Genomic DNA, 14,354 nt, shown 5'->3' on the forward strand with positions numbered 1-14,354 from the left:
GCACAAACCCCTAACATTTTCATGGAAGAACACATCTGCGCACTGTGCATGGCAGCAGTGGTATTGCTCGTGGCATATGATGACCCCCATTCTATCCCCACCATGCACTGTGGTAAATAGTACACTTCCAACGTTAATCATGCTATGCTGTATGTTACGAGGCATGTAAACAATATTAAGTCAAATGTCACTCTCGTTTGTAAAAGAATGAATCGTGCACTGATATAAATTTGCACAATGTTGCTTTACTCATGCAGCGTCATGGGAAATGTCAACATTCATCTGTTTAATGCTGTGCATTGGGCACTTATTTACAAGGACTCGGTTCTGTGGCACTTGTGCAGCCGAAGTTGAAACTTTCAGCCGTAAGAAAAGTGCAGGTTTGATCTGACAAAGATATTGACAGCTGTAGAAGAATGTGCTCTTACCTGGGATCTGGATATCTCTGCCGTAGCTGAGTCTTCAATGGCACCTTTGTAGTAGAAATGCCCCTGTCCTGAAGAATTTCATAACAATGAAAAAAGTGTTTCCAACTTAGGTCTGTTTGCATTTTGTGGTATCACGTTCTCTTGTATTGCACATATGTGCTTGTGACTTAATTTATTAAACAAAAATTAACTGTGTTTACATTCATGCTGAAGTTTTTCAAGTCAGCAGAAATGCATGTGGTTACATACAAGTGAACAGCTGATATTTTGGTATGATAAATGCTTTCACTTTTAAGAAACAACTGAAGATTGAACTAAGTTCATGAATAATGCATAATTGATTGAAATATTTATGCTGATTTTGTTTTGAATACATATGAGTATTGTAAAGTTGAATGCATAAGATACACTGCACCTTTCAACCAAGACTCAATAAAGAGGACAGCAACGGCGATGTTGTGTTTCAATCCCCCAAACGTCACGCCTCCCTACACAAAGCAATCAAGTACATAGTGAAATTTTGTAACAGATAGTGGAACAGGTCTGTTAAAGAGATACACGTGCATAGATACATTTATATCGGATATTGTGACCCTGACTTTGTGTAGTCATTTTTCACGTGATCAAAATGCATATAATGTAATTTGATAATGCTGCCAGAGTTCACGCTACTATTGTAGATAAATTGCCTGCTGGGGATAGTCTGTACACCAAGTCAGTGGGAATGATTTAGGCAACTGCTAATTCAATGGCCCATTGAACTTTGTGGTCATGACCTTAAAACTATAAAGGCAAAACATGTTCTTTGGCCAACATTGCATCTCTTTTTACTTGTTGGAAACACATTTAACCAAAACATTTTTTCAAATGTACTCTCAATGTTTCCATTTAACATATACATGCAGATTGATAACTCTGGGAATTTGAGGACTTGTTATTAACGCATAAATTTCCATCATTTTATTCACAAAAAGCATCTTCGTAGGGGAAACCATGAATCGCAAAGAAAGTTCACAAGAATAAGTCTTCATTCTCTCTTTGTTCCTATCTGTCTTGTTTTTGACAAAATACAGTTACCGACGGCATCAGCAGTAGGTCCTCTTTTGTGACATTCACGTCTGGTCTGAGCACAGCATGCTGGTTGGCAGAAGGGGCGTACATCTCAAACAGCTGCCCAAAGAAATTGAACCACTGAAAGGTGAGTTGATCATACTGTGGAGGGTCTGGTTGATCACATTGATCCTTTTTTTACCATCGACCAGCGGGTCTGGGGTTTGAATCCAAACCATGCAGGCCGACATGAGGATTGCAAGTTTAATCTTGCCCGTCCTTGGTTCCTCCCGCCTCTCAGGTTTCCTCTCCTCTTACATTGTTTCTGCTCACAAAACACCACAGCACCACAGCACACAGTGCCTTATACATGCATATTATGCAGCACTCAGGGTGTCCTAAATTTTTTTTTCCATTGTTTACACTGCCAGGGAAATATATCTTTGTGTTCCTGAGGTTATGTCACACTATACAACAAATCTTGATGCTCTGCTTAAAGCCTTTGTAGACACCACTTCAATCCCCAGTTTTCAAAAATCTAGGCTACTACTGCACAGACATCACATACAACTTTTGCAAACTTTGAACTTTGTTTAACTCCAAACTCTAAAAGGCAAACAGTGGAACTGAAATGGCTGTTCAGCGAGACACATTAAAAGCAACACACCTGGCAATTTGAACAATCAACAGCAACAAGTAGATCACTTGTCCATCACTAGGTTTTCTTCTTTGTTGTGTATTGTGATGAGCAAAGATAGTGTCTACTACAATTTCCAAACCTTGTTCCAGCTTGTTTACCTGGGGCAAATTCCCTGCACTGATCACAATCAGTGATGATTGTGGGAAGAAAATCTATTTCAAAATGGACACTGAAAACTTTGTTGCGCATGGATGTGCGTTGTTGGGCGTAAGTTGGGCTTAGTGAGACGTGCAGAGCCATGGAGGGTTTTGTCACACACTAGTCACTGAATCCAGTAGAGTCACGAACTGACTCCAACCAATTACGTCACACGTTAAATGAGATGAGTGATTGCGATACACCGTTTCGACAATGCCAATACAGACTCAAATGTCTTGTATTTTAATGTAAAAAGTAACACTGTATATGTTCATCATAACCATGAATGTAATATATACATATATATCAATTATTTACAAATAGTAGGAAAAAAGAAATATTTCAAAATTGTTGAGTAGGTCTTTAAATCTGTTCAATGAATCAGTACTTGTGGTTCTTTTTAAAATTACTATGCTTTCAGTTTTGCATCTATGAAAAGTCTATGAAAGGTCTCTGTAATCGTTTTTCTTTCTTTACAAGATAATAGTGCCTAAACTATGAGAGTTCTCTAAATATTTAAATTGAATGGCTCAATAATTACAAACCCTAAATGTATGGGAAAAAGAAACTTGGCTAAAGGTACATTGACAATGTTCAGTAAAAGGGAAAGAATACTCAATATACATGTACCTGTTGCATGGGCTTGACAAGACGGATATCATACACCATGAATCCATCCACTCCAGCTTTAATTTCAGCCAACTTGGCTCTGCAAATTGCAATGAAAAGATGAATAAAACAGTGGAAACTCTCATTCTGTGGTTCATATGATCAAGCTTGCAATTTAAAGTTGTTTCTAACATCAACATTTACAAAATACAACTAGTAGAGTGTATGAAAAATACATGTTGAAATTTTCCCCCAGAAATGATAAGGAAAATGCTCAAGATTATGGGCACTTTTAAATAATTGAATCACCAATTCCTCAGTCATCTAATTCAACAGCCATTTAAAGGTCAGTCACAATGCTTTGATGTAGTAAAATGGTTATTTAACAGGGAATTGGTCTGTGTGGTCCATATCATGACTGACATGGCAGCTTCTCTTTGCATTTGTCATTCGGGGAGTTCAGTTTCACTGTGAGAATGCTTGGAATTAGAAAAATGTGCCATTGAGGGCAGGTAAACAAATCAAGCAATTTGATGATGCGACAATACCATTTTCATCCCCCAGAGTTCCTTGACCTTGCGGCTGTAAAGGGGCCTTTATAGCACTTGGCAAGACCAGAGAAAAACTGGGTAAAAAGTAAGTTAGATGTCATTCTCGGCAAATGACCATGGCCATCTCCCTGAAAGTCATCAGGACCCTACTCCGATCAAATTGGGACGGCTCAACTTTATCAGACGGTTCAGTGTTGATCGATGGAAAAGCAAGTCCAAGTCCCTGTCACTGTCCGACCTCTTTTAATTCACAGTTAAGTGTGAGCAAGCCCAGCACTTATGCAGGCAGGCACCACAATATAATGAAAGTCATCTAATTGCAGAGCCGTAGTGTGATGTCATCAAAACAGGCTTCTATTGGATGCTCCCAACAACTTTTGTTTTCAGTTTGCCTGATATGAAGGAGGACTTCAACTCGTGCTTATGAAGTCAGTAGCAATCTTTAATTTAGAGGACCTAAGGCTGACCTGCAAGCCAGATCCATAAGTCTGTCGTACTCTGCGCCTTGCATAGCAGGCAAGAGGGTAGCACTCATTCCTCCAGTGGCATGACAACCTCGACCATGGCAGGTTTGGATTGTCAGTGTCATGTAGCTGTTCAGGAAGTGCCTCTGCATGTTGACATACTTGCTGCGATCTGGGAGCACAAACTCTGGTCTGTTTCCTGACACAAAACAGGAATTGGTAACAAATGCCTTGATTCATAAGATACTGTGTAGGGGACACGTAAAACAGATATGTTTATTAAAGGTCACCAGTGTACCTCAGGTTAAGATTTCTAGATTAGATTCTGAACTGCACATCAGTGCTACAGCCCTTCTCAAGTCACTATTGAACGCGTGATGGACTGGATTAGATAAAGTCACATTGCCCTAATGCCAAAGAATCAACTACTACTGGAAATACTCAAAACCTGCCCTATGTTAACAAAAGATCATTTTATTACAGGTGGACCTTACCAAGTTTATTGATAAAAGAGGCAGAGTAATCCCAGATGCCACAGTTGAGGCCAGCGGAGTGGTAGCGCAGTTCGTGTAGGATCTCATGCATCTCAAATGCTGCAAAGACGTTCTCAATCAGCACTGTTGCTTTAATGGTGCCAGTTCTCAGTCCAAGCTGGGGATTAAAATGGATGAAATCTTTAAAAACTCCATCAGAGTCCATAAACTCCTCATGGTTGGTATGTTTTTCAAAGAGGAAAGTATAGTGAGAGCAGTTGAGTCCATTTTTCAAGCCAAAAGTCAACAGGATTTAACCTGGAAGGCACTTATTTGTGAACCCAAACTGAAAAGATACAATTCACAATTTTGTTGAAAACAAAAGTGAATGCACAGTTTGTAGCCCCAACCTACGTAATTGTATATTGATGTGTACATGTATCACATTGACTTTGGGTGTGTTGTTGGGATTGTTTTTTATTGTTAAATACTGCCCTTATTTTACATTTTTCAGTTTTATAGTCAAATATTTTTTAGTTCTACCTCATCTTCATATTGCTTTCTTTTCCACTAATTTCCAGCATTGTTGTAATTTACTTGTTGGTTGAGTAGAATCACAATTCCAATAAAAACAAAAGGTTGTCTGTGACCTAATATACACAGACTTGCAGAAGGAAATCTTTGCACCTACTTTCTCCTCAACAAAAACAAAGATGTCTTTCCAAAGTCTGGCTTCTTTGTATCCCTCAAGCTGCAAAACCAAGAAAAAAAGTCAGAGAGTGTATTGAACTTTCATATATTTCTGTTCTGCCTTTCCTTAAACACACAACTAGGATTTTTATAAAGGCTGATTCGTTGTCAGTGGGATTGTGAACGTGAGCACAAATTCGAAACTATGATTTCACAGCTGGCATTTATTCTGGAAAGTTAAACTCACCTCAATTTCAACAAATTTTGCTGTGGAAGTTTTGTCACTGCCAAATTGCTTCACTTTATTGAGAACTATGAACTGGCTTTTATCCATCTGATAAATTGGCCTTTGTCCATATGGACATCATCATTTGCTGTTGAAGAAATTTACCTTGGATAAGTAGAAATACGGCCCACTCTCCTTGGCGCAAAGGATCTTGGATGTATGAAACATCAACAATCCAAAGTCAAAGATGGGTCCGGGAACCTCCTTGCCTTTAACCTGAGAAGGGATAGTCATTCAGATCGGGGTGAACCAGCACAACAAGGTTTCTTAAAACCACTTTTAGAAAATGCAACTTATTAGCTGCCAGGCAGAGGAGCATGTAAAGAAAATGTGCCATCAACTGATGCTTTGAAGACTACTGTGCTCCACTGCTACAATGATAAAATATATCAATATGGTGGTGAATCAAGGCCATGTGATATGGCCAAAACAGTTCACACCTGCTGCACAGATCTCTAGCTCCAAAGGTACCATTTCCTTATTTTATCACACTATCAAATATAATCAACTAGTTTCGATGACTTATTACATATTTAGTAAATCATAATATAGTCCAGCGGGCTTGATGATGAAGTTCTCCTGATTCTTTTTTCACTGGTTCCTAGATATAATACCCACCAGCATGTTGTGTTCCACCATATTCCATGCCCTGGGCCTCAGCATGAGTACAGGTAGGTTGTCAATGGACGGCATGTCAGCGTACAGCTTGCCATGAACAGCCTGGTAGATGTTGTACATTCCCTGAAGTTGGGTTTGCCATGTTGGACAATGACCATCATCAAAATCTGTCTGCATGCAGAGCGAAAAATAATGAAACATATAAAGTAACGTTACAATCTACATGTACTATCATGAGTTCACTCACAGGAGGAAGTCAGTGTGTAAGGTCAGAAACAATAGTCCACAGCGCGAAAGATTCATTGCTGCCGTTGTTCCTTAGAAAATGCATGCAAAGGAGGCACACTGAGTTGTCTCAAGACACAAGGGAATACACAGTTACACCATTCAACAAATGAGCATAAAACCACATCAGTAAAATCTGTAAACCACCGTAAATTTTCCAACTTTGATCATATTTTTCTACCTGTATGCCCTGAGCACTGGATTGCAGTGCTTGCACAAAATGCCCTGTGTTGGCCGGAGACACATCACCGAGGTCAACATGTCTGTTCTTCAACCTTCTTGGGACTGGATCAACCTTCCAAGAGCCTGTCCTGATGCCACTTGTCTCCGGTGAGAAATCAGGGAGACTTCTGGACTGATCAAGGTGTGCCTTCTTAAGAATTCTGTCATTTAGCATCTGAGGGGTCAAATCAAGAAAGCACTTACATGTAGATGGGCGGTTCAGAGAACAGTAAGCGGTAGTAAGAGACGAGTTAAATGAACATACACCTGTGTATCGACAGTAACTGCAGGCTCTGGAAAACTTCTAAACACTACTTTCTTTTGCGTTTGCCTTTAACGGAGCCTACAGTAAAGAATCCTACATGAGCTTTACCAGTGCAACGGAAAGAAATGATCGCAATCAAAAGCGATCCATCAAGTTCCCATAGGAAAATGCATGTGTGCTTGTGTACATGTGTAAATAAATGTGGCATCATTGTTTTAGGACTATTCAGAGTCAAACTGGTCTCCTGCAATCCCCTGCCATGTCTATTCCAGTGCCAGGCCAGATTAAACACCGGGTCACAACTTCACACGCACGGAAGTAAAAACAGTGGGAAAAACAGAATGTCTTTGTGACAACCTACAGAGCCTGAAATTGGAATTGGATAACTAGCCTTGTGCTTCACTTGGCATCCAATGCTTGAAAAAAATTACCATTCCACTGACCTGTTCCACTCGGGAATCAAATTCGGCTGCTATATCTCCAATGAATGCCAGTGCACCTGGGGTCAAGAGCGTGTTGTAGGCTTCCTCCAAGCCAGTGGGTGGGCAGGATACATGTACCTCCATCTCGAGGAATACTTCTCTTTGAAATGATCTAAGACAGAAACAAAATGTTACAGTACTCCATGCTTACATGTAAATCAAGAACTTTAAAAAGAGCCCACCTAATTGGAAGGTATATGTACCTGCAGTCCTCACTTTCAAGATACTGTACAACTTAACATGATTCACATCTCCACCATTATACTTTGCTCTTCCATCCTAGAAGATTCACTTGATGGGGCACTTCAAGAAACAGACTCTAACCTTGTTATAAAATGTTGGGCATTTTGTTTTTCATCGGCATAGTGAAGGGAGGGCATGAAAACACAGCCCCATTTTGACAACATTTCATTTCTGGTAAACAAGGGCAGGGGACGTCTGTAGGTCTTCCACAACTCGTGATTATTTCCCGCTATAGAACACTTGTGGCCAGTACTTATGCTTGATTCAGATATTTCCCCTAAATCTTTTACACAATCTCAATATCACGAAGATATTTGACTTCGAGTCGCCAATTTTGATGATGAAAACCGACAAAAAGGAGAGTCAAACATATACTCAAACTATATCGTTTTCAAACACCAAGGTTTTTAATCACCAGACAGAAAGTCCCTTTAGAACAAAATGTTTAAATTACAAATGACATATGAAATAATTGCAGGGTAACATACATAAGCTACAAATATTTGGTGCTATTTTAAGCAGTAAACTTTGGATACTGAAGTGCACATACATGTACATGTGCATCTTGAAGCCAGTGAAGCCATGAAATTGTTGGCGCCCCAACTGAACAATTACCAGTTGCGTAAGGCAACCTTTTTTGTGGGGGGGGGAGAAACGCTAGGAGGGTCCGCCCTTAGACTAGTACATACAGGAACATGTACAACACATGCATGTACATGTACATTAAGCAAACTTGAAGGCAAACATTAATTTCATGTCATGAACCATTTGGGGCAAAATTACCCAAGTCAAACTTTTTTTAGTTCCGAATTCACAGTGGAAAACCTTTGATATGGCATCACTGACCGGTACTTGACATGTTTAATGTAGATGACACAAATCAGTTTGATAGAAATGTCCCTGAAAGCTCAAAAAGCACAAATTACATGTACATACTCTTTCTACAGAGTCAAATCATGCCACACACATGCAAGATGCAAAACTGCAACTTATCTTTGTCCTTCCATTCATCCACCTGCCACAACCCCAAATGCACACGGTATTTCCTGTTATTGCATTTTGGCAAGTACACAACATCTGCAGAAATCTTCAAGTTTAATTCTGAAGTTTGACATCCTTTATTTATAATAGATATCATTTCATTGAAAAAAATGTCACTTTCAGGGTCAGTGTGTCATTTACATGTTTGTACAACGTGTTTACAAAATGGACTCCAAAACCAAAACCTTTGAGATGAGTGGAAAAAAAAGGAAAAAAACATGACTGTAGCACAATCTGTTGAATTTCATGATTGAAAAATTGGAAAGTCAAAATGTTCACATTGTTAATGGTGACACCTGTTTGAAACTGTTCTTGTAAATTCACATCACTGCAAAACTAAGACGTGTTTATACATGTAAGTAACACATTAAGATGTCCGCTCATTCAATTAACAGAACAGTTACTGTGTCAAGGAAAATATTTACATAACACACTCAAGAAAATAAACAACAAGTTGAAAAAGACCTACCATAAATATGTAAATATCTACAATTCCTGATTGTGGTGTTATTTCTGAAAATTGAAACTTATTAAAAATCTTCCAAAGAAGGCCCCAAAAAATCAGAATTTAATTAATGCACGTATTGATACACATGGCATGTGTATTACAGAATTTGTAACACTGTTTCTAAACATAATGGGTAATTTTAGTTTCTCTCACTTCACAAAATACATGTACGTGTATGTTGGCATTTAACTAGCAAGTCAGAGAAAAGTCAGAGCCAGTTTTATAAAACAGCTCTACGTGTAGACTACTCAAAAGAAAACGTCATAACTGCAATGATTCCGCACTAACATGCCCATTCTTTGACCTGACATGCTTGTGCATTTGGCAAATCATGACATCGGTTGAATTGGTTGAAGTGGCCTGAAATGTATGCATACGTACCACTTCTAATTCAAATTCTGGTTGCCAAATTACAAAATACATGCTCACATGTCTCCAATAAACAAACACCCAATAAAGTCATACATTTCAGTCACACTGTATTTTGGGGTCCCAAACTACCACAAGTTGATATGATATGCTAAAACCATTGAACTGCACTAGTCACATCACTAGTACATGAATGTACAATGTATATGTAATTTGACAGAAGATAGTCGTATCATATTCAATTTATATATTTACTATGTGATATATTTACATGTGAAATTGTTTCTGTACAGTTTCAGAGAAAATGCCGTATCAGAACAACTGTGTCTGCTGCGCACAACTTCTTCAATGACCCAAACCCGTAAAAAATTTTGCAAGCACAATGTCTTTTGGATTCAGACCACCAATTATAACATGAGCCTTTCAGAATTATCAGTGTAAAACTACGAGACAGGCCAGTCTAAGCCTCAGTGAACATCAACTTGATGTAACTGACAGCGTCTCCCTCATCTGTCTCCACGGGAACCTCCATGGTTGCCATGGGCGCGTCCACAATCTCCACAAACTGATGCTTCAGCCGTCCGTGACTCCTGAGGGCACTGCGGGATGCAAAGATCTTATCACAGTCGTGGCAGGGGAACCGCTTGTTTTTCCCTTTGTGGATCAGTTCGTGGTCCCGCAGGCCAGTGGTCCGCGTGAAGGCTTTGCCACAGGTTGTGCAGACGTAAGGCTTCAGGCCCAGGTGACACTTCTCATGTCGCAGCATCGCTGAACTGGAGACAAAGGCCTTGCCGCACTTACTGCACTTGTACGGCTTCTCGCCCGTGTGACGTCTCTCATGGTTCTGAAGATCCCTCTTGTCTCGGAAACTTTTGTTACAGTAGGAGCATCCTTTGGTCCCAGCTGAGTGAATTTTGCTGTGTTTCTTGAGGTACTTTTCTTTTTTGAACTTCTTGTCGCACGTGGCGCATGAGTACTTGTAATGCCATTTATCATCCTTGAGGTTTACTCTTTTGATCACGTGCATTCTCTGATGTAATGGCTCCAGCTTGCCCACGTTAGGCTCCTCCCCTGGATGGTTTTTGATGCGATGCCGCCTCAGGCTGCTCCTCGCCAGAAAGACTTTAGAGCAAGATGTGCAAGCAAATGTTTTATCATTGATGTGGGTCCTTTCATGATCGGAGAGGTTGGTGGGCTGTGTGTAGGCCTTTCCACAGGTTTTGCAGACGTACGGTTTCAAGCCCGAATGGCTGCGTTCGTGCTTGTTGACACCAGCCTTGGAGGTGAATCCTCGTCCACATATGCGGCACAAAAATGGTTTCTCGTTGGTGTGGGTTCTGAAGTGAATCTCCAGGCCCCTCTTGTCACCGTAGGTTTTCCCGCAAACTTCGCATTTCAGGGGATTGATGTGGCATTTCATGTGGGAACGCAGTCGCTTTCTCTCAAAGTACGTTTTTTGACAATACGTGCAGGCAAAAAGTTTATCCGAAAAGTGACTCTTCTTGTGAATTTGAAGATATCTGGCCCGCTTGAATGCACTACCACAGACAAGACAGACGTGAGGTCTCTTGTCTGAGTGGGAGATCATGTGGTTTCTCAGTTTCAGCCGGGTGCCAAATATTTTGCCGCAGGTTTTGCACTTGTATCCATCTTCACTGGAAGTAATTTGGTCAATGCCAGTGTCTATGGAGGATTTTGCCTCCTTGTAATGGGAACTTCTTTTCTTATGTTTGCCAGACTTGTGCTTTTTCGACTTGTGCTTGCCAGATTTGTGTTTCTCTGATTTGTGAGGCTTGCCACTCGTGGGATGTCCTGACTCCTCCAGTGCTTGGGGGTTCTGCTGAGCCCATGCATTGAAGGTGGTGGCCAAGCCGGTCAATGCTTCCAAGGCCTCAACGGCTGAGGCTATCTCCATCTCCTTTATGGTCTCAACACCTTGTTGGCTGTCCGCTGCATCCTCCGTCGGCTTAGACTCCTGCTCGTTTGGCTGCACGAGCAGCACAGACATGTCCTGACTTGAGTCTGCCGGCATGCTGTCTACCAGCTTGACCTCAGTGAGATCACCCGAGGTGGGATGCTGCGTCATGATGATCTGGTGGTGGGGCTTCCCCGCAGCATCTTCCGTTGGGGGGAGGCCCGGCTCAGGCAAGTACGCCATCATGTCACTTGAGACAGTCAGGTGGTGAATGTTGGTTGGCGGGTCGCTCTCAGTGAACGTGACCATCATGTTGGGCTCAATCTGTTCCGTGGTCATGGTCTCGGGCTGCACACCCATATCGTCTCTGCCCTCTGATATTACCTCGATAGGAACAACAGTGGGCTGTTGCTGTGTCTCTTCATCCCCTACCATCGCAAGATGCTGGTCCGCTACATTAGGCTGGTTGGTGCAAGCGTAATCTTCTTCCACCAAGTGGATTTCCACCGTGTATGCTATAGAGGATGGGTTCACAACTGACTCAACTGATGACGGTGTCTCCTGTGTCTCCTGCCCTGGCTCCATGACAACTTGATAGTTTGCTTGCTTTATGAATTATTGTTTCTATCCCAGTCAGCTCTACTCTTTAAAGCTAGGATTCATCTCCAACTGTTTTTACTTGTCGGGGCATATCTGGAAATCAAAAGAAAAAGTACATGTTCGTCAGGGTTGTCAAGCGTCTTCTTTGTTTTTTTCTTTTTGCTCCCATCCAAATATCAAAGTTTTGTCAGAAAGATTATTTCCCTGTACATGTTCACGTCAACCCACATGGATAGCATATTTTCGCAGCCACAAGAGTGCTTCTAAAATAAAATAATTTGAATACTTGCAAATGATTAAGCAGTTCTTCATTCCAACAATGCATACCGAACACAGTAGCAGTAAACACTTTGACTAGATCAGAAAGGACATCACAGGAAAACCATATTTATGTTTAATATGAATTTGTACATTTTTCTAGATTGCCAATGTATGGAAAGCGAGTCATTTGACATCAAGAGTGGGGGCATTAGCACCTTTCAATGCAATTGGATTTACAGAACATTGACATGTTCCACATTAAACGTTTGGTTCTAACAAATGGCTAGAATCAAACTCAAACAAAAAGACCCATTTGACAACCCAGTTTTGAACAAGCACATTTTCTTCCCACAGGAAGTTCAGACTTCAACCTGCTACTGGAGTACAGCATGTGTCTGCTGTTTGGTCTGAAACTCACAAAGTTCAGTTGGAATGGTGACATAACATGAATGAACCGGGTTTTTTTTTTTTTATTTCTAAAATTGACTGGGATGAAATTAGTCGTAAGACCAAAGAGGACTCCGGAAAAACTGTAGAATTACAGGTAATGGTATTCTTGTTATGAAAATTGAGGATGCCATATTTTGGGAAGTTTAAGCCAATTTTGAAGTTATTCATGTACACCCAGGATTAAAAACTAACATAGAATTTAGAAAATTCTATTTTCTAATTGTGTTTGGACACACCTTTCTGCAGTTGGTCTTGACAAACCTTATAAATGCATTTTGAAGCACCTGCCAAATCATTTTTCATGAGACCTGGGCCTTCATGAAAACCATTTTTCATCAGAGGGGAAATGGGAAATTCCTTTTCCCAAATGTATACACAAATAACTCTTTTTCTGTTTATGACAACTGTTCACTCAGATCACAAACAGACGTAGGCCTAAATTACAAAACTTCCTGATATCTTTAACTTGTGTGGGTCTTTTCAAAACTGAATGAAATTCAACATAAGTAGGCCATAAGTTAAACTACTCCAATAATGGAGGACATTAATTGTGAAACTACATTTTTGCAGTTGTTCCAAAGTTATCCAACGAGCAGCAATCTCCAGAAAGAGTTCCATGTTGTGGACAACAGTTGATGCCCCTGTGCACAAACTACCTAGAAGTAGTACAGTAGGCCTTATTATCTTATGAAACTTGTCTGGATAAAAAAACAAGGCCTAACTAGGGTTATCTGATGTTTCGAAATTTTCTCAGGCCTAGCTAAACTTTCACTTTTTAGGACATATTATCACTTTCTGATGGCTGTTATGGATCTCTTTCCCGGGCGACCTTGGTTTCGTCTAAAAACAAATGTTGCCTGTCATTATGTAAGGTGTTATTGGAATTGGAGATGAATGGAAAAAGAAGTGGACTGGCAGAAGTCAAAGAAATGAAGCAGACGATAACCAAGAGCAGAAGACGCAAACTAAGCCGTTCACCAGTCTTGAACTGGTTCAAAAACACGGGACAAAGCACCCATCCAGGAGAGGCGGGAAAGAGACTCGCGACTTCCGAGGTCCCCCAAGTGTTTAGACAAACATTTCTGTGGTACTTACCAGTGCTACACATTCAAGATCAACTGTATGTAAGCGTAAATGTAAGATTTGGTGGTATTTTAGGTAAAAAGGCTGGATCGTCAGTGTGGTCTCGTCAACCGCTGTGTTGAAAATTCGGCCATCTTACGCCAGAGGTGGATTTCGGGCTCGGAAGGTAGACGCTAGTGCGTCATTTTCGCTGGTTATCCTCATACAAATATGAACATTTTTTAAGCCAAGGTACCAGTTAAGCTGTTGACAATTTGAAAGCCAAAGAGGGCGCTATGCAATTTTTCCGGCGCTTTTCTTAGGGGTGCAGTGTCCCAATTCAAGGAAAATTCTCCGCCAGGCCGAGGCGCAGAAAAAGTACCCCCAGAGATTGTTTCGAAAAGAGGGGTCTGTTTGGGCCAGGAAATGGTGGAATTGTGTCAGTATGGCCCAGAATCATCTCTGTAGATTCAGGGGCACCCATCTGGGGGCAAAGCAGACAAAAATGGGATTGAAAATTAGTCAGAAGAGCCCCAGGAAGGTGAGGGATGTCATTTGAAAAATGGCCGCTGGGAGGGCTTGGCAACATTCACTTTTTGGGGGGTGAGTTTGTTTTGGGCGGATAATTAAAAAATTCATTGGTT

At 40.8% G+C, this 14,354-nt stretch overlaps 1 protein-coding gene across 2 annotated transcripts in view; it reads right to left on the reverse strand.

Moving 5' to 3' along the window:
- LOC110984103 (ureidoglycolate lyase-like) overlaps positions 1-13,937 on the reverse strand; it is a 15,857-nt gene extending 1,920 nt beyond the window's left edge. The window contains exons 1-12 of one of the 2 annotated variants that reach the window (XM_087132872.1): positions 13,744-13,934; positions 7,223-7,373; positions 6,474-6,689; positions 6,008-6,178; positions 5,495-5,605; positions 5,105-5,164; positions 4,435-4,591; positions 3,944-4,139; positions 2,947-3,025; positions 1,506-1,598; positions 844-916; positions 429-496 (exon numbers count right to left, since the gene is read on the reverse strand). In XM_087132872.1, coding sequence (XP_086988998.1) covers positions 429-496; positions 844-916; positions 1,506-1,598; positions 2,947-3,025; positions 3,944-4,139; positions 4,435-4,591; positions 5,105-5,164; positions 5,495-5,605; positions 6,008-6,178; positions 6,474-6,689; positions 7,223-7,345 — 1,347 coding nt within the window. In that variant the 5' untranslated portion in view covers positions 7,346-7,373; positions 13,744-13,934. Of the gene's footprint in view, positions 1-428; positions 497-843; positions 917-1,505; positions 1,599-2,946; positions 3,026-3,943; positions 4,140-4,434; positions 4,592-5,104; positions 5,165-5,494; positions 5,606-6,007; positions 6,179-6,473; positions 6,690-7,222; positions 7,374-7,887; positions 12,031-13,743 lie in introns of those variants that run through there. The other variant, XM_087132871.1, reaches the window with a different exon arrangement.
- Positions 13,938-14,354: the final 417 nt, after the last annotated feature.

This window comes from Acanthaster planci, linkage group LG02, assembly GCF_054643075.1.
Source record: "Acanthaster planci isolate LZ-2023a linkage group LG02, COTS_SCS, whole genome shotgun sequence".
Taxonomy (NCBI): Eukaryota; Metazoa; Echinodermata; class Asteroidea; order Valvatida; family Acanthasteridae; genus Acanthaster; species Acanthaster planci.